The sequence below is a fragment of the Dryobates pubescens genome, chromosome 1, assembly GCF_014839835.1.
Source record: "Dryobates pubescens isolate bDryPub1 chromosome 1, bDryPub1.pri, whole genome shotgun sequence".
Classification (NCBI taxonomy): Eukaryota; Metazoa; Chordata; class Aves; order Piciformes; family Picidae; genus Dryobates; species Dryobates pubescens.
In genome coordinates, this window is record NC_071612.1 from 27036480 (window position 1) to 27052658 (window position 16179).

General features: G+C 48.5%; 2 protein-coding genes across 2 annotated transcripts in view; one reads left to right on the top strand and one right to left on the bottom strand.

Moving 5' to 3' along the window:
* Positions 1 to 16179, bottom strand: part of PPAT (phosphoribosyl pyrophosphate amidotransferase) — a 48000-nt gene that overhangs the window by 27607 nt on the left and 4214 nt on the right. The window lies entirely within an intron of this gene.
* PAICS (phosphoribosylaminoimidazole carboxylase and phosphoribosylaminoimidazolesuccinocarboxamide synthase) overlaps positions 1 to 16179 on the top strand; it is a 40676-nt gene that overhangs the window by 10215 nt on the left and 14282 nt on the right. The window contains exons 5-9 of the mRNA XM_054163165.1: positions 3593 to 3679; positions 5738 to 5809; positions 7151 to 7552; positions 9100 to 9159; positions 10196 to 10386. Coding sequence (XP_054019140.1) covers positions 3593 to 3679; positions 5738 to 5809; positions 7151 to 7552; positions 9100 to 9159; positions 10196 to 10386 — 812 coding nt within the window. The remainder of the gene's footprint in view (positions 1 to 3592; positions 3680 to 5737; positions 5810 to 7150; positions 7553 to 9099; positions 9160 to 10195; positions 10387 to 16179) is intronic.

Consider the following 16179-nt stretch of genomic DNA (forward strand, 5'->3'; position numbering starts at 1 on the left):
TTATTAGTTTTAATTTACTAACACACAGCTGGCCCTTTACCAGATCCCCATGGCCACATGAAGCATTCACTGGAGGAGAAGAGGTGGTAATGAAAAGTGCATTGCCTCTAGGGACCTCACATTGAGAGAGACAGAACAGAAACACTGTTTGGTGGGATCCAAATAAGGCTACTTGTAAAACACATCCAATACCAGTTCTCGCCATCCACAATGACTACATGTACATGAACTGCTAGTAGTAAGACACTGCAATAATCTGAGCAGTGCCACTAACCTGCCATCTGACATTGTTCTAACTGCTAAGGAGTCCTCTAACTGGACTGCAGGCTTCCAAATGAGGCAGACAGTTAACTGAATACTTCTAGCACAGCTCTGAGGAACCATTTCTGACACTTGAACATTCCTTTAGTGGGGATGTTAAGACATCTATAGCTTACCTTGGTTACCATTTCCTTTCTCAAGGAATTTTAAGTGCATGTTTTTGTTTGTTTCTGGGCAGCTGTAACCAGAATCAGATTTTGTAGGGAAAGATTTTAAAAGCAGGTGCTTCAGAAGTGTCCCTGGCTCAGCCTAGCCACTCTATAGATTACTGCTATGGGGGAAACAAAACAAAACAAAACAAGACAAAACCACAGCACTCCCATCATGAAGAAATGCAGTTTCTCTAATTCTTCCCCTGCATCCCCAAAGGAACACTACAGACTCACATAATTTTATCACAGGTGGTAAAACCCACCTAGATTTTACTGCTTTAATGGGAACATAATCAGGTATTAGCTAAAGCAGGGAAAAGATGCATGCTTTTTATGGTGCAGTATCATGGAGACCCTCTGTCCTCTAGATGCTGGTACATGCTCTTCCTAGACAGGTCAAAGACATTGAAAGCCAGGACCTGGGAAGTAAGGAGGTTGGATGGATCCTAGCAAAGAGGTTGGATGGATCCTAGCAAAGAGGTTGGATGGATAATAAATACACTGCCTTTAAAAAATTTGTACAAAACCCCAACTTGACCTAGACAGGAATGGAGCAATTCTGTTCAACTTCTCTCAGAGTATCATTTGCCATTGGTAGATGGAGTTGATGTTGTACACACACTCACCCAGACACAGACTAGCTACTGTGGGCCATACTCCAGTGAGGAAAAAGTGAAGATGGTATTAGTTCAAAGACCAACATGGCAGTTTCAGGGAGATACCAAGTGGTTTGATGTTTCTTGGTATTATTTGTCCCCTCTATCCTCAATGTATTTGCTACTCCAAGGGCAGCAAACACCTGCCTGAGAAGGAAAGGGCTGAGGTAAATAAATCCCCCGGTTCAGTGAAACGTCTCTGGCAGCGCTGCCCTGCAGCAGCCTTCTGCATAGGCCAGCAGAGGGTGGAAGAGCATCACAGCAGTCACAAACCCAGTTAGTCTTTAGGAAAAGCAGCCTAGCAAAGCCTGAGGCCACTGTAGTTTTTCCTCCTTTCTCATAAAAGATACCCCTCTTAAGTCAAACTAGGAGTAAAGCTTTACTTGGTCACTCTGACCAGTGCTTTCCGTCTCATGGGATCACCTTCATGGGCAGGTGATTCCTGAGATCTGTTCAGAAGAGCCAGCTGCTTCAGATTGCACAGGCAGCCAATTCTTGACTTTCTGACTGCAAAGGAAACATTGCAGTATGACCACAGGCTGGGTATAGCTGCTGGGTTAAGTGTGGAGTGCCAGGGAACACCAGTGGAGCTGAAAACAAGATTCTAAGGAACATCAATAGCTGAGGTTCTTACCAAAATATGTATAGCAAGCCTTTTCTTTCAGACAAATTACTTGCCAGGATTTCCCAGGATTTTGGTGTCCCCCATACTTTACTCTGTGCCCCTCTGAGAATAAATCTGGATTAAGTCTTGGCACTCCCTGAGCGAAGGCTTATAGAAAGTCTGTGGCTCAAAGCTAAGATCTTAAATGGGTGCATCCTGGAGCTTTTATGCTGGCTTGGACACTTCCTGCTGTGTGTGTGTGTACAGGTAGAAAGTCAGGAGAGAATCGTTTCATACACAGGACCCAGGCTGGTGTGAAGTAGTGCAAAGCCTCCAGGTCTTGCTTGTTCAAGGCATAGATGGGCTACAGACACAAACTCCCAGCTGTTCATCCAAGTTGTGTCCATGACAGAGATGGCAGCAACTTTGCAAGTTGCTGGAGGCCGTGCCCTGAAAAGTTTCCTTGGCTTTGACATTCCCCACTCCCCCAAGACACACATGAGAGCAAGGATTAGGAGGCAAATTACTAATCTTGGCTTCTGAGCCAGAACACAGGATAAATAGTGGTGGTGACAGAGTGCCAACAGAGAGTTGAGCTTGTATTGGACTGTGTGGGTAAAAGGCAAGCCTGTGACAGCTTTGCTCTGGTGGCCTTCTGAGCAGTGCCTCACACACAGAGCAGGGATTAACCATACTTGCTGGCAGCTGTCTATAGCTGCACTGAACAACGCAGCCGGAGCCGCTGCGGTTCAGCCGTGCCAGAGAGGGTTGAGGGTTTGTTCTGTTTGGCTCAGTCTTGCTCTCCTCGTGCCCTCCCTTCCAAAAAACCTGAACAGTGGCTTAGGGAAAAAACAACCCTCCCCACATTCTTGGCTCCCTTGGGAAAACAGCCCCAACAGGCACATGATGCAGGTCACAGCGCAGGGAACATCTGCTGCAAACAAGGCCATATTGATCCGGGGGTAATTTTTAATGAAAGTCTCCAGATCCTGCTCTGTTGCTCAACCTCTGAGTCCATTCTTGAATGGACTGAGAACAGGCCGTGGGCCAGAAACTGCTGTCATCAATCCACACTATGGCCTTCACCACTTAATCTCTGCACAGCAGTGTCCTCACCTGGGAATGAGGATCAGAAAGACCACTTGCATCATCCACCTGTCCAGCCGTCCATCCCGGGGCGGAGGGGTGGAGTCCTCCCTTAAACACCAGAGGCCAATGGCAAGGGAGTGAAGGTCTCCTCCCCGTGGAGGGGAGCCCAGGGACACCTCTGTCACTCTGCCCTCCAGTCTGATGTAAACCACTTGTAAGCTGCTGCAGCCAGGATGCTCTCAGGGCAGGCACTGAGTACTTTGTCCTTACCATGCATGCAGCCTTGCAGCTCAGTCACCCAGGCACAGCAGCCTGAAGCAGTGTCAGGACCTTCACCCCTTTGGGGGCTAATTTAATCTCTGTTGGCACCAGTCACTCACCTGGGAGCCTTTCAGTAATTTCAGCACCCCTTATGAAAGTCACCCCCTTGCTTGTCCTGCTGCATAGAGGTGCACCAGGTACTACGCAGCTTATAACCACCATCAGCAAACCAGTCTACAAATGCTGACCCAGCTTTGAGCAAGTCCAGAATGTGCATATTTAATCCATAGACTTTAATGGTGCAGCTGTAATGTGTTGGCCTGAGTTTTACTCCATCTGTGCATACACTTTGCTCTTAAGATCTCTGCTGCAGAGAAATGGCAGCTTTCATGTATTACAAGAGGAGACCTTTAATTAATGGCCTTCTGAAGCTGGTGATTCCCAAGACATAACTGAAGACCTGTTCAGTTAATAAGAACTCTGCAATTCATCTTTTGGTTTTGTTACAGAAATGCTTGAAGATGAGGGGGACTTTGCCAATTCCACCCCAGCAGCTCTGGAAGCTACACAAATAAAGAAGGAGACAATTGAAATAGGTAGGTCAAGCCTGTGTCTTCATGCCTGTAACAGCACCTTTGTTGGGAACTGCAGACTTGTAAGGTGTGTTATGTAGTCCCCCACACTGCACTTGTTCTACCTCTGGCTACCACAACCAATCTGGGGTTTTGTTTGATTTCATAGTGCAAAAGATGTATAAACACTTCTTTCTCCTTCCCCCCCTGAATACCAGGATCTCAGGCTCCCCACAAGACACTCCTTGTTATGCTAGACGGGATAAATCTGCATTTGGTTGTGGCACCAATGCTGCTCTTTTCATACACAGCTGGTAAAGAGGACACACTGGGGAGCTCAACAGCTGTCTCAGAAACACTGAACATCCAACACTGAACTTACCTTCCCTGTCTTTTCAAACTACTTCTTAGCAGTGCAGTTATCAAACCACTGCCATAAGTGTTCTGAGGTATTTTGCAAGGAAATCTGAAACCTGAGGCTAAGCAATGTGCAGAAGACATCCATTCAGTGATAAATGTCCAGGAGATTAATTTTCTGTCAAACATTACACTTGAATGGAATACACTCAAATTGAGCTGGAATAAATGAGCAGAGAAACCATGGAAGGTCATGGTAAAAAAAGGTATCAGAGGGAGTAACACTAACACTAAGCTACACTGACTTGGTATCATGGATCTAAAGGTATTTCACTGCAGGTGCAGTTGGTACCCAGAAGCTGATGGAAAGAACAAAACACTCTATCAGAATGATTCTGTGAGCACAGATTAGTTGGCCTTTTACAGTGAAAGTTTCTACTCTAAGGATGTTCCTCCTGTAGACTGTAGGCAAGAGTTTCCTTCTGGGCAGTCCTGCTGTCTGGGGCCTGGGTGTTGAGACACCCTACCCAACACAGCTTTTACAACTGTTTGCACAGGATGGTCCTGATTATGAAAAGCTAACTGTAAGGAGGATGACACTGAGGACAACACCAGAACACCACCATCACAGCAATGACACCAGAGAAGCACAGGTCACACTGAGGATAAAGGAAAGCTGTGTCCCTGAAAGTTCAGAGACATAGCAAGGACGCAGCAATGCAAAGAGAAGAGTTCATAGCCAGTGACACAGAATGAAATGTCACACAAATTGAGTTCAGGCTGCACTATCCTATTGAGGAGAGCAATCACACAAGTCAGCAGCACACAAGGGCTGCTGCCAAAGGCAGAGACAGAGGTTAGAGAGCCAGCATGGTTGGGAGAATGAGCACAGAAATGAAAGCCATGGGCTTAGGGGTAGGAGTTCAAAAGAAAAAAGTAAAATCAAGAGCCCAGGAGGGGACCTGCTGCAGCCAGGGGAGTGTAGGCAGCAGGGCAGCAGAGGGGCTTCTTTCCCTCTACTCTGCTCTGCTGAGACCCCACCTCCAATCCTGCCTTCAGCTCTGGTGTCCCCAGCAGGAGGAGGACACAGCTGTTGGAGTGAGGCCAGAGGAGGCCACAGAGATGCTCCAAGGGCTGGAGCAGCTCTGCTGTGAGGCTGAGGAAGCTGGGGCTGTGCAGCCTGCAGAAGAGAAGGCTATGGGGGGACCTCAGAGCTGCCTGCCAGGACCTGAAGGAATCCTTGAGGAAGGCTGCAGGGGGACTTTTCATCAAGGTGTCTGGAGCCAGGCTGCAGTGCAAGCCCTCCCTGGCATGAGTGAATCCAGACACTGCCATCCCAATGGCACCAAAGCCTCACCCAGCCTGCCCTACCCACACTGCCTAGGAAGAAAGCCTGGTAGGCAGACCTGTGCCCATCAGTGTGTACAAACATGCTATGGAAATCAACTCACACCTCACATACAAACTATCCACACATGCCTCTGTGTTTATTCAAGTATTTGCAGGCTGTGTTGCACCCACAGCTATGCTTTGAGGAATGCTGAGGAGCAAAGGGATATGAGAAATGCCAATAAATGAACTGGGTTCAGGGAGGTGCATGGCAGAAGGCTCCTTACAACTAATGGGCTACAACATCTGTGCTTGAAGACAGGTGTTACCACAGAGGATGGGAGTGTTATCAATGTATTTGTCTGAGTCTGCTTTCCAAACTGTGTGTTTGCACAGATGATGACTTTACAAGCACTACCTCAGAAGACAGACCTTGCACACCAGTAGCAAAACGGGGGGCTGGTACAGGTGAGTACTTGCTCAGAAACAAAACCACAGTCACTCAGTGCCAGAGCTGGAGCAAGCAGACCTCTGCCTCAAACACAGCTCAGCTTTTCTACTTCTGACTCCAGATTAGCTTTGTCATCACACTTTCATGGCTCTGTTCCCTGTCATCAGCAAAAGTTGCATTAGTACTGTAGTTCAACTTTGCATTCTCTCTGCGCTCGCCTGCTGAGCAGCATCTGCCTTCTTCTGAACAGGGAGGTAAGGCTTTGTCTGTTGAACCCCCAGCAGCATTTTCATTTGCACATTTTGCCTTGCCATTCCAATTAGAAACTGGAAAACCACTTTCTCAGCTGCTGCTGCTTGCTTTCCTGCATACAGCCCTTGGATGCAGCCATCTTTTATTAGACAGCAGCAACAAAATTGCACTGAGAAAATGTCAACATAGTATCATAGTATCAGTATCAGTCAGGGTTGGAAGGGACCACAAGGATCATCGAGTTCCAAACCCCCTGCCATGGGCAGGGACACCCCACACTAGATCAGGCTGGCCAGAGCCTCATCCAGCCTGGGCTTAAACACCTCCAGGGACGGGGCCCCAACCACCTCCCTGGACAACCCATTCCAGGGCTTCACCACTCTCATGGGGAAGAACTTCCTCCTCACCTCCAGCCTGAATCTCCCCACCTCCAGCTTCATTCCATTCCCCCTAGTCCTGTCACTCCCTGACACCCTCAAAAGTCCCTCCCCAGCCTTCTTGTAGCCCCCTTCAGATACTGGAAGGCCACAATTAGGTCACCTCGGAGCCTTCTCTTCTCCAGACCGAACAGCCCCAACTCCCTCAGTCTGTCCTTCAGCCCCAACTCCTTCAGTCTGTTAACTTTAGATGCCTTGGAGAAACAAGAGATTTCACTGGCTGCACATTTTGCATACTTAGGAGAAATGCAGTCACGTGTGGATAATAACTTTGTGCAGTTAAAAGACTTTCACAAGGGGGAATCGTTTGGAGCTGAGGCAGAGCAGGGTTAGAGTGGAGCTGAGGAAGAAGTTGTTCAGCAAAAGGCTGCTGAGACTCTGGCCCAGGCTGCCCAGGGAGGCTGTGGCTGCCTCCTGCCTGGGGGTGTTTCAGGCCAGGCTGGATGAGGCCCTGAGCAGCTGAGTGTAGCTGAGAGGTGTCCCTGGGCATGGTGTGGAGGTTGGAGGAGCTGAGCTCTGAGCTCCCTCCCAGCCTGAGACAGTCTGGGATTCTATGATTATGATAAACATTAATAAACCTTCATCTCGTGACCAAGTCATTAGCTGCAATTAGACTCTAGTGCAAGTCTGTTCAGCAGTGTTCAGTTGTTGTTTCCTTTCTGTTCCCAGACACTCTCATTCCCTTGGAGGAAGCACAAAATCACTTCAAAGTCATCACTGTGAGCGACAGTGGGGCGGGGAAGCACTGGAGCGATAACGAAGTCCGAGCTCTGATAAGCATATGGTCAGATGACAAGATACAGCAAATGCTTGAGGGGGCCACAAGAAATAAAGAGATCTTTGAGGAGATTGCCAGAAGGTTAATGAAACGTGGCATAGACAGGGACTGGAAACAGTGTCGCACCAAGTACAAGAACCTCAAGTACGAGTACCGCGCCCTGCAGAAGGAGAACGAGCACCTGGGCAACCCCAGGAGGAAAATGAGGTTTTATGATGAAGTCGACTGTATCCTGAGAAGGCAGCCCCTGGGGCCCTCAGGCTGGGGATGTGAAAGCTCAGGCATCCTACCAGGTATTAAAAGTTTCAGTGATGAGATAAAGGCGCTTGACATGGAAGTTAAGCAGCTGAGCTGTGCCCCAGGGCTGAAGTGTGGCTAGAACAGGGAGGGGAGCACAGCTGCACGGTCATGTAGGCAACACTCAGTGAGCACAAGTGGTCTTTGGAGGACTGGAGAAGTGAAAACATCACAGTATCACCAAGGTTGGAAGAGACCTCAAAGATCATCAAGTCCAACATGAACCAAACGTGAAAGCACCTGAAGTGTTCAGCCCCACTGCAGAATCCTTGTGCCTGTGAAAGCTGAAGTGAGATACAGGGAAATGGTGCTGCAAAACATGGCAGGGTTGAGAGGGTCTGCACAGTCTGTGGCTAGAGAGCTGCAAGCTCACACCACATGGCAGGGTTGAGAGGTGAGCTAGTGGGCTTCTACAGTCTGTGGACAGAGAGCTGCAAGCTCACACCAGTTAGAACTGCACAAATCTGTAGCAATCAAGCCATGTGCAAGGACTGCAGCAAAGCAAACATCACAAATTCAATTCCCACCAGAGTGGAGAGAGAACAGTGCGGGGGGGAGGGGACACAGTGGTGATGATTTGAGCACTTGGAATTACTGTATTCATTTTTGCTGAAGCAGAATCAGTTCTCTAACTAGAGTTTGTTTCCATTTTAGTATCAAAAGCCCAGCTCCAGGAGCTCCATAGCTAGCCTTGTGTCTGCTGTAAGGGTTCTCATGACTGGCCAACTGCTCCAGCTCTGGGGGACACCTGCCCCTGCTGCAGGCAGATCAGATGCTCTTGCAGAAGCAATTTAACTGCAGCATAGAGCTCAGTGAGTTATGGCAAAGCAGAACTAATTCTGACTTTCTTAATATGTTAAATAACAATTTGCAGCATTACAAATGTCAGCTGAGAACTGGAAGCATTGCTGCAGCAGAGGCCAGATGGGCAGCTTGAGCAAAAGCTGCTGGAGCTATCCTTAAGCCAGCTGTCCTCAGTCATGAGTCAGAGCCTCATGTGGTGTCCAAGGTCACCATGTGGTAGTGCCCTTAGTTGAGGCTGGAATGACAGCACAGCTTCTCACCTGCCCCATTCTTCTGCTCAGTCTCATCCTTAAGACAGACATTTTCTTCCAAAGGCAGAAACTGAAGATGCTGCTGCTCATTCCTGCTCTCCCTGGATGGAATTTGTCAGCAGCAAGACCCTTGGAACCACCCTGGCCCTTTTACATTTCAGCAGGCTGGAAGAGGGCTGTGTGTCTGTGCTGTGAGTGCTGATCCACAGGAGACAGGAAAACAATAACCTTTCAGAAAACAAGCTTTAGTTGTGAAGCTATTTGAGGCATCTGCCCAAAACATGTGTCCCCACCCTGATGCTGTGTGCCAGCCCAGCACCTAACTGTTCTAGAAGATTCTCAGTACTCAGGGTTCCTTTTCCCAGGGAATTTGCTTTTCTGGTACCAAGAGTTTAGGTGTGTGACTGACTGTGCTTGGAGAATCTCTGCAAAATAATCTCTGCAAAAGATTTAGTCACCTTGCTTTGCTTTTCTCTTCTGAGTTTCAGTGGGAGATGTTCCAGCAAACACAGGATCCTTGAGCATCAAGAGAAAAACATGGGCTGATGGTAAGAGCTCCTTTTTAAAGCAGCTACACTCTCTGGTCAAACTGGATGCTGTGCACTACTGTCAGACTGGGTGCTAGACTCTGCTTTCTAGTGCTCAAGCAGTTAAAAAAATCATTGTAGAACTAAACAGTGAGCTCCAAACTAACATCCTATCACCCCCAACAATCTGCAAAGCAAGAGTCCTGATAGAAATGTGGGTGTAAGGAAGGCAGTCATTTCAGCCCTCATCCCTGCTATGAACAAGGTCAGCATCAGGGAATACTTCCTGGCTTTGCATGAGTCAAGTGCAAGGAGAAGATGAAAGGATTGTAAAAGAGATTTCTTCATTAACTCTGTTGGCTCAGAGGAGAAGAGGGACAATCTCCCAACTGTGGCTGTGGTTGCCTCTCTCACACTCTGTGGAGGAGGAATGACACGTTGGGACATAGAATGTGCAACATGTGATGTGTGATGGCTAGCATGGTGTACAAGAGCAGACAGGTTGAGGCAGCTATTCCAAAGAGAAGATAAGAGAGAGAATCACTGGGTGGGAAAAAATGAAAGCCTGGATAGAAATATGCAACCTAGAGGAAAGATCAGGAGCTTATTCTGCTTCCTGGCAGAGCTGCCAGGCTGTACATGATCATGAAGTCCAAAGAGGGATGATCCCCTCAAGTTTTTGGGATGCTCATCCCTAAAGTGCTGTCCTGTTTACAGACAGATGACCACAAACAGCTCCAAATGCCACAATGCCTCTGAATTCAGCCTGCTCAGATCACCACAATGAGCTGTGCTAACAGGACTAAGTATCCTTTCATTTACTGCCTCTTAGCTAGGCATGTTGTGCATTAGGCAGCAGCTAGGCAAAGCTGAAGGTCTCTGCTCTGCTTCATTCCTCCTCACTGTTATACAATGCTCCCTTACACAACACCAGGCAATGCCTGCCAGAGGAACCTGACAAAAGGACAGCCTGGGGGAAGTGTGGCATGTGCTAACCTCCGGGGGCAGCAGCTCATGGACCTGTGCCTCTGACTGCAGGCTTTGCTGTTGTTCACAGAGGTGCCACCTGTTCCACTGAAGAAAAGTGCTTCTGAAAACACCATCCTCCACTTCCAAAAGCTGCTAACAGAGAGAGTGCACACAGTGGCAGAAGGCAAGAAGTTACTGCTGGAAAGGCTTTGTAAGCAGGAAGAAATGCAGGACCTCTCCAGGACACAGCTGTATGCTGATCCCTCAGCCACACAACAGGTTGGTTTAATGAACTTTCTGTCAAATTAGCATGCAAAGAGATTCTCTGAGATAGTATGAATGGAATGTAGGTCACCCACATGAGTGCATGCTTGCTCCCCTTTAATGGATTCCCCTTCAGTCACTTAAACCCAACCAAGGCCTGAGCTCCCCTCATAAGCCCTAACTACAAGCCCTTAGCAGTGACATCAGTTACTCTAATAAAAGATGTCACCCCTGCCTACATGCCTGGGCTCACCACCATAGCACAACTAGCAGAAAGAAAACACTTGGTACAGGTAGACTTTCATCCCATCACTGCCAGTTCCCATCTCCGTCACCCTCTTGGCAAGTTAGTCTCCTCTGCAATTAACCAAACAGTTGAAGCTGTGAGGGAACTTCTCTTTGGTTAGACAAGGCTGGTGGGGGAAACACACCACTTCATTCCTCTACAGCCTTTCTCCTCCTCCTGGCCTTGCCACTCCCCTGTGCTGGGCAGGGGACCATCCCCATCTGCCCCCTGAAGGTATGGTGCTGTTCAGCAACGAGCCAGAAAGAAACTGCACCAAGTTGATGCCCCTCTGGAAGGGGCACATGTGGGTTCTGGTCCCTCTTCTGTACTTGGCAAGGGGTCTGACTGGGCAACCTGATGTAGCTGAGGAGGTCCCTGCTTGCTGCAGAGGGGTTTAGACTAGATGAGCTTTGGAGGTGCCTTCCAACCCAGAGCAGTCTGTGGTTCTGACTTGTCTAGTGACCAAACAGAGTACAGAAACCATGACATGAGAAGTGGCAAAGGCCATGCCATAACTAACCTTTACTCTGCAAAATCCTAGAGGTCACTACTTGATTTTGTGATTGTGTAAGTGCTCTGCAGCCTGCACTGCCTGCAAGGCATGCATTCCCAGGGCTCTCCCTTCAGTGTATTCAAGCAGAATAACTCCTGTCTGGATCTCAGTCATGTCTGGGCAGAGACCTACAAAGCCCTGCCAAAGTTAAGTCACTTCTGAGCACACATGAGGGCATGACCAAAGTCAAGCAGTGGAGTTCTTCCTGCAGCAGCCACTGGGTTTGTTTATACACAGAGGCCTAAATTCCACCCAAGTTCCTCCTCACAAAAGTCCTACACACAAACATTTCTGGACATGGTGCTTTGCTTCCTGCTCTGTGGTTAATTATGTTCTTGTTAATTCTTTGATGAGAGACATTACGAAGGTAAATAATTTCCACCAGGGCAGATTTTATCTCTTACCATTTGAGTAGCATTCTTAAAGCAAAGAGGTCAGAGAAAGATGCCTAGAGGATCCCAGCTGAAGACTTTGCTGTTCCTAGCAGTGCTAAGATCACAAGTTACCCCCTCCACATGTCAAGTAACTCGGGATTTTCACCAGGAACCTGTTGATCCAACCCTAATCCACTCTGTCACATTTACCCAGCCTTGTTCACTTTAGCTTTGAGAAACAACCTGGATCACTTACATCTCCAGCTCTACCTGCTCTGCTCCAGGAGTGCAAGGCTGAAGCTGGTTTGTTAACTCCTGGCAACAAGATCCCCTTTTCTCCTCACTACTTTGAGCATCCTGATGCTTGCTGGATCCCCTTATAAACCAGTGCAGCTTACTACCCTGACACAAGACTGAGTCCAGTCAGGGGGGGAAAAAGAAAGGCAAATAGTTTTCTGTGGGAGTTGAAGCAGCCCAGAGCAAGTTCTCAGCTGTGCTAGGCCCAACTGAGCAGCTCAAAGGTTGGTTTAGTTGCAGTGTGACTGCCCTCCAAGAAAGGCTGACCTGAGGGAGGCAGTTAGCACTGCAAAGACAAACTGCACTTAAAGTTGAGTGATGCACAAGGCTCACAATCTTCCCAAGGCCCTGCTCTCAGTCAGCACAGTGTCCCCCACAAAATCTTTCTCTTATTCCAGGAAATATGAAAGGCTTATCAATAAAAGTAAGCAGGTCTTTCACAAACCAAAACAAGCAGGTCTTTCATAAATTCCAACGAGCAGACCTTGCAAGAGAGCTGGTTTAAAATGCTGTTGCTCAGGTGAGAACTGCACAGAAGCACTGAGGCAAATTCTTTGCTCAGAGCATGGCAGAACATTGCAGAGCACACTTGCAGTCTCTCCTTGGAGACTGTGCAGTCGACACTGGCGGGCAGACATGAAGCAACAGAAAAAAGACAAAGAACACAGGTGGTTTGTCAAGTAAAAGTGGGGTGTTTTTCCTCAGAAGAACTTTCCAGAGAGCAGGATTTACCTGATAAACATATGGATGTCCAAAGGTGGAGCTCCCTATGAGGGGGATCCCACTTCTGTTGTGCTTTGTGAGTGCAGAGCACAGCTTGCTTGGAGTAATTGTTTTGTCCAAAAGCTGTCTTCTTTCCTGCTGTTCACACTTCCTTTTGGTCAAAGGTGGTGTGGTATGGGGCATGTGGCATCATCTAACATTTCTGTGCTCCTCCCATTCATATAGACAACAATTTAGTTAAAGCTGTAGGCTGCTGAGACAGATAAAGTACCATCAAGACACTCTTCCCTCACTGCAGCTGCAGCTATGATTCCCATCATGTTTGGCTTAGAGACAAAATAAGATGAAGTTGCCCATTTAGAATCCCAGTTGTCTAGTGCTGTGGTCTGCCTCCTTTCCACAGCACCTCCCAGGGCAGTGACACTGGGCTAAGCACAATGTTGTTAGAGTGAAGGATTCCTGACAGAAAGCCCCTTCCAAAATAGCAGTAGTGAATGCAACTCATCCTTCCAGTGTATTCTGAGCTTGTGCTGGTGTGGTGGCTCTGCTCTGATCACAGCTTCATATTGATTACAGTCTTAGAATCACAGAATCATAGAATGCTCTGGGTTGGAAGGGACCTCCAAAGCTCATCCAGTCCAACCCCCCTGCAGTCATCAGGGACATCCCCAGCTAGATCAGGTTGCCCAGAGCCCTGTCCAGCCACACATTGAATATCTCCAGGGATGGGACCTCAACCACCTCCCTGGGCAACCTCTTCCAGTGTTCCACCACCCTCATGGTAAAGAACTTGTTCCTAACATCCAACCTAAATGGGCCCTTCTATAGTTTGAAGCCATTGTGCCTCATCCTGTCCCTGCAGCCCTTTGCAAACAGTCTCTCTCCAACATTCCTGTAGCCCCCTTCAGGTACTGGCAGGCTGCTGTTAGGTCTCCCTGGAGCCATCTCTTCTTCAGGCTGAACACCTCCAGCTCCCTCAGCCTGTCCTCACAGCAGAGGTGCTCCAGTCATACACTATTTAGTCTAGGCACTCATGGGCAGGGTGAGTGGAACTTGGGACATCATCTGACACATGCTCAGTGGTTATGTGTGAGAGCACTGAGGAGTGAGAAGGTTCAGGAGAGGCCTTCTCAGACAAATCCACACCATGGTTCCTTTTTAGCAGAAAAGCCAGGCCAGGGAATCACCCAAATGATCCATCCTAAAAAATCCAAACCAGCACCAAGCAAAGATGGCAAGAGCTGCAATCCTAGGAAAAAAACACATAAAGGGAGGGCTTTGCTCTTCTCCCTCCTCAAATACCTGCACTATTAGCAGGGCAGGGGGCATTCAGGCTACTGTGAGGGCAAATCTCTCTCCTCCCCAGTCTGCAAATGGCAATACCTGGTATTTTTGAGGTGTAGCAGATCAGTGGAGACCACCACTCTGGCCTCTATTAAGAAGTTCCATTCTCCTCTAAAGCACAGTCATGGACTGACTGGTGGGTCACTTTACATGTCTAGGATAGGGCTGTCACCCTGGGGAGTCTTCTCAATGCTCCATTTAGATTATTTCCTCTTGACCAAACCATTTTTGGGCCAAATGCATGGAGAATGAGCTTCTGGGAGCACAAATGCTTGCTTTGTTGGTTACCAGCATCACAGTCTGCTTGAAAGGCTCTTCCTCCAGACTCTCAACCTTTTGTTCCTTCTCCAGCAGCAAATTCTCATTTGTGTTGGCACAAGCACTCATGGGGCTCAGTGGTTAACCAGCTGGCAGAACTGATTTAAATTAGGACTAAGCTAATAAAAAGCCCCTCCTGCAACATTATTGGTTTGTTCCAAGTTCACAAGGAAAGCAGTTTGAGACATGGCAGAAAGAGCAGCCAGTACAGCCTGTCTGAACTGAGCTACCCAGCAGGAACCTCCTGTGCTCTGCACAGCCCTCCCTCCATGCACCAGGCTCAGATGGGAAGTATGGGCAGCCAAGCCACCAGCACAGACCTGTGACCATTACTGGAGAGCTTGATTATGCTTACAGAGGCAACTTAATGACAGTCAGGGTGGAGAGAAGCCAACAGCCTCAGCCTACCTCTGTGGCTAGGTTCCTGTAAGAAGTCTGCTGGCCACAATGAAGAGTGGCTGTCTCTGAAATCTCCTCTTGTGTACACCTCTGGGCACCACTTCCCTTCTGGGTTTTCCACTCCTCCTTGCCTATCTCACTCCAGTTGACTACTCCACATGCAGCAGTAAGAACTGAGAAGTGCATTTTGTGACAGAAGTGCATTCTCTTGTGACACATTCCCTCCTTAATAGGTTTGAGCCTTGCTGGAATGGAAACCTGGTTCACCTCCACTTTCCAAAAAGCAGCAGGCAGGAACCTGAGCCCTGCAGGAACTGATGTAAACCAAGCAGCTCACCACAGCTAAAAGGTCTCTGCTCCTGCTCTCTTCCTGCAGGAGCAAGCTTTGTGGCATGACAACAACAGGGCTGTCAGCACCCAGCAACAGACAATGGCCTATAAACCAAGACAGACCTAAAAGATATATTCACATTTACTAAGTGTCTGTCTGAGAGCAGCCCAGAATGTTTTAGCAGCACAGAGAGCAGGACTGCTTTGGTAAAACGCCAGACAGAAACCCAAGCAGTAGCTAGACAAACGCCTTAGCTCCTCTGGTCCATAGGAATCTCAGACAGAAGTGTGGTTCATAACAAAATCTGGCCTGCAGACAATTAACATTTTACACTGCAGCTCCTGCAGCCGGGGATGGGAGAGCTGCTGAACCCTGAATCAAGGGTTCTTGAGATTAAATGAGGAGGGCAATATGTCACAGGCCAAATGATCATGATCATGACCTGTGACACAGCCACCTTCCTCACAAATTCCCATCCAAACACCCCTGCCAAGTTCAGGCTCCTTGCATGAAGGATTCAGACAGGACAGCAATAGCTTGATAATGGCCCTTTAGAAAGAGAAATCTATCTTGTAGCCAAGACACTGTATCTGAAAGGTAGGTGAACACTTTGCTCATGCTTACTGAGTGTAGGCATCTGGCAGGATGGCTGGTGGGAAGCAACCAGTAACTGCAGAAAACTGGGAGAGAAGCATAGCCAGCAGGGTCAGGGAGGGGATTCTGCCCCTCTGCTCCACTCTGCTGAGACTGCAGCTGGAGCTCTGGGTCCAGTTCTAGAGCCTCTGTTCCAGGAAGGATCTGGAGGTGCTGGGAGGTGTCCAGAGAAGGGCCACAAGGATGAGCAGGGGGCTGGAGCACCTCTGCTATGGAGAGAGACTGAGGGAGTTGGGGCTGTTCAGTCTGGAGAAGAGAAGGCTCTGAGGAAACCTAATTGTGGCCTTCCAGTATCTGAAGGGGACTACAAGAAAGCTGGGGAGGGACTTTTGAGGGTGTCAGGGAGTGATAAGACTGGGGGGATGGAGCAAAACTGGAAGTGGGGAGATTCAGATTGGATGTGAGGAAGAAGTTCTTCCCCATGAGGGTGGTGAGAGCCTGGCACAGGTTACCCAGGGAGGTGGTGGAAGCCTCATCCCTGGAAGTGTTTGCAGCCAGGCTGGATGTGGCTGTGAGCAACCTGCTGTAG